Source organism: Glycine max, chromosome 16, assembly GCF_000004515.6.
Source record: "Glycine max cultivar Williams 82 chromosome 16, Glycine_max_v4.0, whole genome shotgun sequence".
NCBI lineage: Eukaryota > Viridiplantae > Streptophyta > Magnoliopsida > Fabales > Fabaceae > Glycine > Glycine max.
In genome coordinates this window covers 6,131,107-6,142,684 of record NC_038252.2, presented here as the reverse complement: position 1 = coordinate 6,142,684, position 11,578 = coordinate 6,131,107, and the positions used below count along the sequence as shown (strand labels likewise).

The window sequence follows — 11,578 nt, the reverse complement described above, 5'->3', positions numbered from 1 at the left end:
TAAAAGATCTAATTATTCCTATATAAGGTTTGAGTATAGATCTTATTATTCCTAAATAATACTGTGCATAACACTCGTACAAAAACTAGTTTCATACAAAATAATCTCATTGGTTAATATTTATAGAATCATGTTGATTTTTTTTACATAAATACATAACTATATTTTTTAATTATTTATTTATTGCATAAATAATATTCAATAAAGCATGACAAATAAATCTGAAACCATCTCAACTTTGACCAAAAAATGTTCACTTTGACTAATATTGGTATGGATATTACATGATTCTTTAAAGGGAGACAAGAATAAGGATCTAATTACTTGTCTCATACCTATTATACAATTTATATTTTTTAAAATACATGTATTATTAGTTAATATATTTATTACATATTAGTTTTCTAATCTATCTTTAATAATTTAATATAAAATAATTATATTGGTTAATATTCATATAATAGTGTGGACTTATTTTACATAAATAACATAATAAATGTATTGAAATAAATTTTATTAAATATATTTATTATAAAATAAATTTAATCTGTAATAAATATATTAGCTAACAAAATATTATTGTAAATAAAATATTAAATTGTTTATTTATTGCATAAACAGTTTTCAACCAGGCATGACATGAAATATTTTTTTATTTTTTTATGTATTGCATTTTTTTCATTTTTTAAGAATATAATTAATGAATTATATTTATCTTAATATAAAAATTTAATTTTATAAGAATTTATATTTTAAATATGCATAAAAATAAGAATGTCCCGTGCGAATACACGAACATAGTACTAGTATGGTTATGGAAGTTATTTTCCTATAACTATTAATTTCATCCCCTGTTCATTAAATAATAAACTCTAATAAATATTTTCGATCCATAAAAAAGAAAATTAATGACGTCATAGATGATGAGATATGCTAAAATCCAACAACTCGTACTATTGATTAACCATTTTAATCGTTTTTTATATATTCAAAATGGTCAATAAAAAAAGAATAAAAATATAATAGACCATTCCGGTAAATCAACTTGACGATATGATTCTGTTTAAATTTGAAACATTCAATGAATATTCAAACATATTATTGAAGTGTTAAATTGAATTACTTAATAGTCGAATTGGTTGTGTAACTTTCAAACTAATCAAGCTCATCATCACAAAGACTAAATCCAACTTTTTTTTAGTGTACTATTTAGAAAAAAATACACCAACACTTGCTCCTTTTTTTTTGAATTAGTAATGAGTTTAATTTTCCTTAAATAAAATCTCAAGTGATAAAGTGATGTGTATGAAAAAAAATAGATGTTAAAACAACTTTATTATGAACAAGTTCACCTAATTTGACTCAAATTAATTGAAGCCTAAAGTCATTATGAAACTCAGAAAAGGAAAACTATTTAAATGTTAAGCATTGATGTATACTTACTCATTCACACACATATTAAAAAAGGAAATTAATATAACCATTTCAATAACGTTTTTTTTTAAAGGATAACCATTTCAATAAGTTCAAGAATGTATATTAGTAATAAAATTTAAAGCACATAGATAGTTGAAGTTTTTTTTTTTTTTGGAAGGAACATATAGTCGAAGTTTTTATTTTTATTTTTCAAGCTGATAGTCGAAGTTATTCATTCGAAAAAAATATTATATTGATTTGCATTTTATTATTAAAATCTATTGAATATCATAATTTAATTTTAATGCATCATTATTGTATTTATTTTATATTTTTTAATCAATTTAAATTCTCAACTAATTGTTATTGTAATAGAAAAGTTTTAAAATAAATTTCTACAGAGGATCGTCTTAGAAACACTTATGGAAATTATAGTTTAATTTTGGTATATTGTTAGTGTAACATTGTTAACTAATTCATATAATATATGGATTTTAAAATAATTGTAAATAAAGTAAAAAATTATCAATTATACAACAATTTATTTGATCATATAAAATACAGTTAAGATATGACTTAAATATGTATTTCACTTATCAAATTTAGGTTTTTTTACTGTTCCTAAATTTTAGTTTATATTTTTAGTCCTTCAATTTTAAAAAATGATAATTTTAGTTCTCTTGTGGTCCAAATAAAAAATCACCACAAAATTATGTATTCAAATTGTCAAAAATTGGTTTAGAAGGACTAAAAATATATTTTTCGACTAAAGATAAATTAAAATTTGAAAGAATAAAAATAAAAAATAATCCAAATTTGAAGGACGGACAATATATTTAAACATGTAAAAATATTAATATCATAAAAGTATTACAATTATCTATTATTGTTTTCTCATAAAAGACTTTTGTATAAGTTTTAATAAAATAAAAATATTTTTTAATAACTTTTTGCTTATTATAATGATTACTAATCATTTTTTAATCATAAATATTTATTAACATAATTAAAGTTATAAGCTTAACAGTTGTCAAACTTCTGAAGACTTATCGAATAATTTTTTATGCAATTTTGTTTTTTTGAATAGGTCTTTATAATTTAACAGAGTTTAGTACTCATCCTTAATAAGTAGTGACTTTAAAAAAAATTCTAAACTTCAAACTTATTGGAAACTAAGTAAAATGATAGAAAATTACAACAAATTTTAATATATATATATATATATATATATATATATATATATATATATATATATATATATATTAAGATTTAATCTTAAAATATTATATAAACATATTTCCACTTCTGTCACTTACATCTATCAGCTAATTCAATATATAATTCATGAAGATGAGTGCTAACAATATTCTCCAACATTCTTTTTGACATACATTTTATTATTGATTGAATTGGTTGAAAATTATAAAATTAGAAGAGAAACTCATTAAATAAGAAATATGATACACAAAAATTTCTAATTTTTAATGAATTTTAGTAAATAGTAAAAGTGTGTATAAAGTATATGTTAAAATTTTTGTTAATATTTCTCTTTTATTAAATTTTTATAATTTAATAAACTAATTTAGTAATTTTCATTTTCCAATTAATTTTTTAGTTAACATTTTTTAGTTATTTTTACAAAACATAGTCTTAATCAATATGTTATACAAGTGAAAATTATACTATAGATAACTTAAACGAAAACCAATATTACAAATATTATTAATACTAACAATATTATTTAAATCATATGTTTACCTATTAAACAATATTTATTTGTTCATTAAAGTATAACCATCATACTCTTTAATATTTAATTTATTTTTAAATTAAATCATACGTTCACCTATTAAATAATCTATGTTTGGTCTTCATTATTAGTAAGAGCAGTATTGAATTTTACTTAAATAATCATAAGATAGTGAAATAAAATGAAAAAGAAAAATATAAACCATGTAGCTTCGCTGTTCGCTGTCTGTTCTGGTGTGCTAATAATCACTCTATTGAATTATCGCATATAAAAAATAAAATGATGCTATAAAATGTGTTCTTAAAAGAATTAATGGGAAGAAAGGCACTGCCTGTTCGCATTTTTATTATTAGGGGATGCGTGCCACTTTAAATTTTTTTAAATATTAAAAAGTAGAAGTTCAATATATTTAACAAAAAAATATAGAATAAAAAACTAATTATATTAAAGTAGTGAGAAATTAATGTAAGTTAAAAGAAAAATTTAAAATTTAAGAAATGATTTGAAGGTAAAATTGTTAAATAAAAGTGAGATTGATTAGTGTGTGATTACTTAATTTTGAGTCAGTTTTAATATGTAGAATTAAAGTTAATTAATTATTGTTATTGCTTTAATATCCTTAAGAATAATGATATATATATATATATATATATATATATATATATATATATATATATTTTAAAGGTGAAGAGAATGACAACATTTAATTTATAATGTAGTCTTGTTTCAGAAAGAAAGTTGAAATTAGAAAATGTGTAATTGCAATGGATAAATAACTTGCAATTCGATAATTTATTTTTAAAAGTTACAAAATGATTCTTATTTATCAAAATGCTTTTAAAAATCCCTTAAATATTTTTTATCAACACATTTATCCTAAAAATTGAAAAAAAAAACCTTATTTAAGAGGTAAAACATACTATAGAAAAGGAGAAACAAGATTTTGTATCGGTCATCTAGTCACAACTCATCATATATAATAAATTTGTTAATTTTTAAAATTATTTTATACCATTAATACATAGACATTAAACTCGTAAAAAATTACTTAATAATTATTTTACATTTTTAATAAATAAGAGATTATTTTATACCTTCTAAAAACAAAAGATCAAGTTGTAACTTAAAATAAAGGAGTAAAGTACCAAATTAGTCCCTCACTTTTGGAGACGTCAATTTGGTCTCTGAAATTTAAAAAATATGAAAATGATCATCGACTATACATTCCGTTTGCCACGTTAGTTCCTACCGTTAGTAATCTCCTAACACCGTTAGTAAATGTGTGGATGTGACACGTTAGTGTCACCTGGACGCACACGTGACAAGCGTAATTAGGAAATAAGCAATGTCACGTCATAGGGATTAATATGACATAATTTTAAATGTTATATTGGAAAATGAAGAGTCAATTTTTGTATATAGTGTCAAATTGATCCCTAATAGTTTTCAGTCTAATTGAAAACGTGATGAATTTCCTCTCACCATTTTCTCCCTCCTATGGTTGAAGGATAGCGTTTCTGGTTGATCATCGCTCTCCCAGTGGTGGTGGTGGTTGTTGTTCTTTGTCACCCTTCACTATTTATTGATACAATCCGTGCTTTTGTGTGTTTCACGTCGATCATCGTCACCCTCCAATGTTGATTGACGCAATCAGTGCTTTTCAGTAGAGGTAAGGGTTTTGTTTTTCATTGCATTTGATCTTCTCGTGTTGAACCAACGTAGTTGAACCGATATTATATCATTCAAACGCGTTGTTGCTTGCGTTTAAACCGTTGGAGTAGTTTTTGAGAGGGAAGGGTTTGAGATTTTGATTTAAGAGGTTATTCAGAATAGCATAGTGGTGTAGTGTGAGATGTGAAGCTATTGAGAGAAGGAAGTGTTCTCTATTTGAGATGCGCCTGTTTGAGAAAGGTGAATATGATAAGAATAAGAATTGGGTGAGAGTATAAGTAGGAGGAAAAATGGAATGAAAGCGTGAATATTAAAGTAGCCGTTAGGGTTTTAACATTTTGGAGAAAAAGATTATCACCTAAATTATGTCATTTTAGTCTCTTTAATGTTAATTTAGTCCTTGCTTACGGGGTAAGTAGAAGAAACTGATGTGAAAGTTTCACATATGCGTCTCCAACATTATTTTCATAGATATAGTGTCAAATTATTTTCATAGATTTTTTTTATCATCATAGTATTATTCTTAAAATTATTCTCATAGAATTTTTTTTTATCATCATAGTATTATTTGTAGAATTTGATAACATATATTTGTCTATTATGTAGAAACTGTATATTAGTAAATTAAAATTTGATGTGTTCAAAATTTACTAGAAATAAATTAAGTGATTAAACAAAACTAGTTAATATATTAAAATAAATATTAAATCATTTAGATATCATTAAAATTTAATTTTTAATAAAAAATAGATATTAATTAAACTTTACTTACCTATCCGGAAATTCTGGTGACCGAATTATTCATGACTCTTTTGGCATTGATGAATAGAAGAGTTAAGAAAAAAAATCAACTAGAAGCATACTAGTTGAATGGTGATATGATAATGAATAAAGTTCAAAGTGTAGAAAAAGTCCAATAAAGAAAGGTCATAGAAAAACATTTGAAGAAAACACCAATCCAGCGCAAAGCTTCATGTATGTATGTATCTATGTATCTCTCTCACACACCTCACCCCGCCATCGATTTCAATTCAACCACCGTCACAATTCCTACCTCATAAACCCTAATCGATCCCAATCTCAATCAAATTATTCACCTTAACCTCAATCCCAGAAAAACAAACAGATTTTCAGCAAAAAAAGAACAGATTTTTTTAGAGATAGAAGAAATAAATTAAGAAAGGAAGAGAGAGTGTTGCCTTACAGTGGAGTGTGAGAGAGAAATGCCAAGTGTGGCTGTGAAGCTCTACAGCGTGTTCTTCAAGTTCCTCTTGAAGCACCGTCTGCAGAACCGAATCCAAACCACTTCCGACCACTCCGACCCGTTCGGGGTCACTACCCGACCCGAAGAATCGGTGGCTCCGGCGAACCCTTCTTTCTCCGACGGCGTCGCCACCAAAGACATCCACATCGATCTCTTAACCTCTCTCTCCATCCGAATCTTCCTTCCCGAATCCGCTCTCACCCCTCCCGAGCCTCACTCCAAACCTAGGCCCGATCCCGAGCCTCGTTCCGCGCGCGCCAACCCCGTTTCGCGGCGGAATAGCTATGGGCCGCCTCTTCGGGAGGAGCTCCGGAGCAACAGCTTCGGAGGGAGATCCGGTGTGGATGGATTGAACCTGATGTCGGACGGGGTGTACCGGGGCTACGCGCCGGGGAAGCGGGGGGAGCAGCGGAGGCTGCCGGTGATGCTGCAGTTCCACGGCGGCGGGTGGGTGAGCGGCGGGAGCGATTCGGTGGCGAACGACGCGTTCTGCCGGCGGATCGCAAAGGTGTGCGACGTGGTAGTTGTGGCGGTTGGGTACCGGCTGGCGCCGGAGAACCGGTACCCGGCCGCGTTCGAGGACGGCGTGAAGGTGCTGAATTGGCTGGCGAAGCAGGCGAATTTGGCGGAGTGTAGCAAGTCGATGGGGGGTGGGAAGAGTGGAGGGCATGGTGTTGGTGGGGAGTTTAAGAAATCGGATTCTCATAAGCATATTGTTGATTCATTTGGGGCTTCTATGGTTGAGCCTTGGTTGGCTGCTCATGCTGATCTTTCAAGGTTGTTACTTTTTTGTCATGATTGTGTTAGTTATTTTGATTCTATTTGATTGAGGATTTCTGAATTTAGATTGAAGTTTGATCTTTTATGATACTTATGCTTGATTTGTCATTGAACTGCATTTGGTTATTGCTGTGTGTGGAAACAGTTATATTCATTGCCTCTTTTATATATAGTTAGCGGTTCACTCGAGAGTGTGGAATAGGGTAGGTCCAAGGTTTTGAATTGCGGCGTTATAGTTTCGCCACAATCCTTGATATTATGGAAAGTTGGGGACTTTTACGTTATATGGCTGATGTGGCTGCAATTGTGGTTGCAGAAACCCCAAAATCCTTGATGTTGTGGTTGCAGTTATGGTTTATGTTTAAAAGCTTGGGTAGGACAAGGGATGCCTGAGTTGGGATTTGGTAAGGGAGTGTTTACAAATGAAAGTAGGTTGGGACTAGTGAGTATCAATCGACTTATGGTTTTGATTGATGCAAGTCTAAGCTGAAATCCAAATTGTGTATTGATTACTTGGTTGCAATGGGTTTGAATTGTATATATGGTCTAGTAAACAAGTAGCACTCTATGATTAGAGTTAGCTTGAGACATTGTTTGATAAGGTCACACTCCATAGATTTGGGGGAAAAAATTGTTACTTGTTTTTTTGTTTTTGTGGATTTACTAATTTCAATCTCAAGTGTGGTCTATGTCTGACTTGTGCTAAAATCACATTTTGGTACATTTTCTGGTTTCGAACACATGGATCTGGTTCATTTTTTAGGTTGGGATTCTCAGTTGTTATCAGTCAGACTAGAGTGGATGGATTTCTCTAATATTTTTTATATTAGCATTGTGTCCCTTTCCATTTTATCTTAATGTGATTTTGCCAAATGATACTATTCTTTTTCCCCCTTTGAAATTTTACTTAGGACAGGTATGACATGTTCAACAAAATATACATATTATGGAAAGTACAAACGTATTGAAAGAGAGGCGATAATGTGATGACTTGTGATGGCATGCAAGATATTCTTCGAGTGGAGAGGTTACTTGTTGGCTGGCAAAAATCATTCTCCACTACTGTTTAGGGAATTCGAGGCTTTTGTGAATAAAAGAAGTGGACTAGTGGACCCATAGTGCTTAAGCAACATTTTGTGAATGTTTTTTCTTCTAGGATTTTCTTTTATTCTTTCCTTATATTTGATGATTTGTTTACTATATTTATTATTGTCGATATCAAATTTTAGTTTTCCTACAATGGTGGTGGGAGCCTTGTGCCCTAGGTCACCCTTCTATACTAATCTTTCAGTTGTCTGCCACCCTATCTCAACTATCTCTTCCATACTAAATGAAGTTTTTGTATGTCTTTAACAAAACACAATATTTGATCCACGAAGCTTGGTTAGGGAATCATTAACAATATGTATACACAAATATCATAATTTTTAAGCAATAAGCACTCTTTGTCTGAAGGTGTATTTGGCTATTGTTAAAAGTGATATGGTGAGTTGAGAAGATGATTGTTTGACCAAAAAGGTAACTATTATCTCCTCTGGGCATGGTGGAACATACTGGGATACAATGCCTTTCTAAAAGGAAATATCCTAATATACTCTCAAAATAACCCTGTTGGTAGTTTTATAACTGCTCAGATACAGTTTGACATTATTTTTTTTTTTACCTGATGGCATGTATGCTTTATGGTTCCATGTATTACATTCTTAGTGGAGTGTTGTAATCCTCTTAGAGTACACCTAAAAATCTCTCCTCTTATAAAGGACCCTTGTATGTGTGCATTAAAAATAACAATTTTGTAAGTATGCTTTTGTATTGTGATCACAGTAACTCCTTCCTGTCATGCTTCCTTTGATTCCAGTTGTAAGATATTCCTCATGGAGTAATGTACTTCCTTGTTCAGTGCTTAACCATTTTATTTCCTTAATGTTGAAACAGATGTGTTCTTCTTGGAGCGAGTTGTGGTGCCAATATTGCAGACTATGTGGCTCGAAAAGCTGTGGAAGGAGGCAAACTTCTGGAACCTGTCAAGGTGGTAGCACAGGTCCTGATGTATCCATTTTTCATTGGAAGTGTTCCCACACGTTCTGAAATAAAATTGGCAAACTCTTACTTTTATGACAAGGCCATGTGTATGCTTGCCTGGAAACTTTTCCTACCTGAGGAGGAATTCAGTTTGGACCATCCAGCTGCTAATCCCCTTGTCCCAGGCCGGGGTCCTCCTTTAAAGTTGATGCCTCCAACATTGACAGTTGTGGCCGAACATGACTGGATGAGGGATCGTGCCATTGCTTACTCAGAGGAGCTCCGGAAGGTGAATGTTGATGCACCTGTTCTTGAGTATAAGGATGCAGTACATGAATTTGCAACCCTTGATGTCCTTCTGAAAAGCCCTCAGGCCCAGGTTTGTGCTGAGGACATTGCTATATGGGCAAAGAAACATATTTCACTTCGAGGTCATGAATTCTCATATTGACTAGGATATAGCAGATTCAGATGATGATTGGCAGGAAGATATGTGCCCATCCCAACTTCAAAATTAGCTTCAGATCACTCTTTTGCTGCTATTATTTGATTGGTTTTGATTCTTGATAAGGTGTTGGATGTTGACTGGTTCCATGTGCATACCCCCTGCCTGTTTATTATTTTTTGTTTGTAAGATAGTTGTCTGAGAGAGTAGGATTAGTTGAGCCAGTGAAACGCATTCACCTCATGCATACTGCACTTGACCACCATTCTTTTGCCATTTTTTCCTGTGTATTATGATGTTCTATTTCTCATGAAAAGAATATAAAATTTAATGAACCATTCTCTTAGCATGAGTATGTGGTATCCAATTGATTACCCAATCTAATGGCCTCCAAAAGGTGTGAGGGAATGTTCAACAGACCATGCTGACCCTCAGAACCCTTTGTGTTATAGTTTTTCATTAATTTTTATTAGCTGTGCGGGTTCTATGAGACTATGACTGCTTTCAAGGTACTAATATGCAAAGCAGAACTCTGTCCATTGAGAACTGGTCTCCATTTTGCCGGGATCTTCATTACCACAAATTATGTGTAATCAAACTCTTGGCTAGTTTGGTTTCGCATCTGACTGGGGGAGAATGTGCATAAGAGATGTGAAATTCAGAAGCTATCCATTTAAGCTCGTGCTTTGAATGTGGAAAAGACACAAGTCTGAAACTGTAATGCAGATCCAAACACCCACACTATGGAAGCATAAAATCTCATGCAGAATGCTTTCCTTCCACACATAATTATGGCAATATTATTGGTGATATCCATATGATATTCAAACGTGATTGGGAGGTGTGATTTTCTCACATGCTGCATGAAGGGAGTAGATATGTACAGACCTTTTACCAATACAAAGGATCCTCGATCTTCTCTCAGCTTTGCATTTTTTATGATACCTAACAAGCCTTAGTGACTAGGTTGTAGCATCTTTCTAGGTGTTGCCTTCTTTTATTTTTATCTGTCTTTGTCTTTCTTTTCCCCTGCACCAAAAAGAAGTTTGTTGGAATTTGAAATTGTAGTTGAACATGCTATAGTTAAATGTTATGCAGCGACAAGTTCCAATTTTCCATATTTTGTCCAGGAATATTTGTTCCACGATGAAGTTAAGATTTAAGATTGAAAAAGACTTCTGCTTCTAAGTTATCTATTTAGTAAAGTCCGTGCAGGCCTATGCTCCCTTTAGTAAGAGAGCATTGTTGGGTGCAACATTTTCCCCGCAGACAATATTTTTCTTGTCGTTGATTGTTCTGTTTCATATGTACACAGTGGCTTCTCCAATATAAATATGCCATGGGCCTTACCATATGCCTCGGTGCTATTATCCCAAACATATTTAAGGGATTGCCCCACACTGATTCTATTGGTGTGTTTGGTTTCATGTCTATAAGCACTTAACACACGTCAAGCAAGAAGCTACACAGAGTAGTTTTCACATGTGTGTATATATATATTTCATTTGAAATGGAAAAGCCGTTGTAATGTACATTTATAACGTTAATCCAAACATGTACTATGTCTGGGTGAGGGGGATGCATATGGAAACTGAATCAAGATAGTGAAACTCTCCCCAAGTGAAGTCTTATGCTGTTAATAAGCAACTTCATGCCCAAGTCAAGTTTGGCCTTTTGGCTCAGTATTGGAAGCACTTTGAGGGTAGGGGTAGCCAGACTTTGGTGTATGCTCAGATTGATCATTGTTGGATTTTCTGGGCATATGCTATTGGCCTAAGGTAGCACCTCTGTTGACTGTTCTGCAACCTTAAGTTCGAGGACTTAGACGAATCTTTGGTTGTGGAAAGTCGTTTTGTTAACTTTAGAGCAATCTTGAAAAACAATCTGAACAAAATTATGTGATATGATGACAAAAAGGTATATTTGGAACACTTTTCTTCTCAGTGCTGTGGTTTCTTAGCTGTACACTGCCTTTACGTAAAGGGAACACACCTAGAAACATTGCTTATATCATATGGTTGCTTTCAATGTATTGCGCATTTGAGAGTGTTTTAGGGGAAAAAAAGTTATTATTTTTCCATTTAAGTTATCAAACATGCACGAAGTTAAGCTGAGAAGTTGTTTGGACGTCAAATTTATACTGCTTTTATAACACCTCAATTTTATATATATATTTTTTGCAAATATTGATTGTGATGTAGGTTATTGCTCTCACATATTTGCGACTACA

The 11,578-nt window shown here is 31.7% G+C and overlaps 1 protein-coding gene across 1 annotated transcript; it reads left to right on the top strand.

Annotated features, from left to right (window-relative positions):
• Positions 1 to 5,701: 5,701 nt before the first annotated feature.
• Positions 5,702 to 11,277, top strand: LOC100791894 (probable carboxylesterase 11). Its single transcript, XM_003547628.4, has 2 exons — positions 5,702 to 6,878; positions 8,817 to 11,277. The coding sequence occupies exons 1-2, from the start codon at positions 6,061 to 6,063 to the stop codon at positions 9,352 to 9,354; spliced, it is 1,356 nt and encodes a 451-aa protein (XP_003547676.1). The 5' UTR covers positions 5,702 to 6,060; the 3' UTR covers positions 9,355 to 11,277.
• Positions 11,278 to 11,578: the final 301 nt, after the last annotated feature.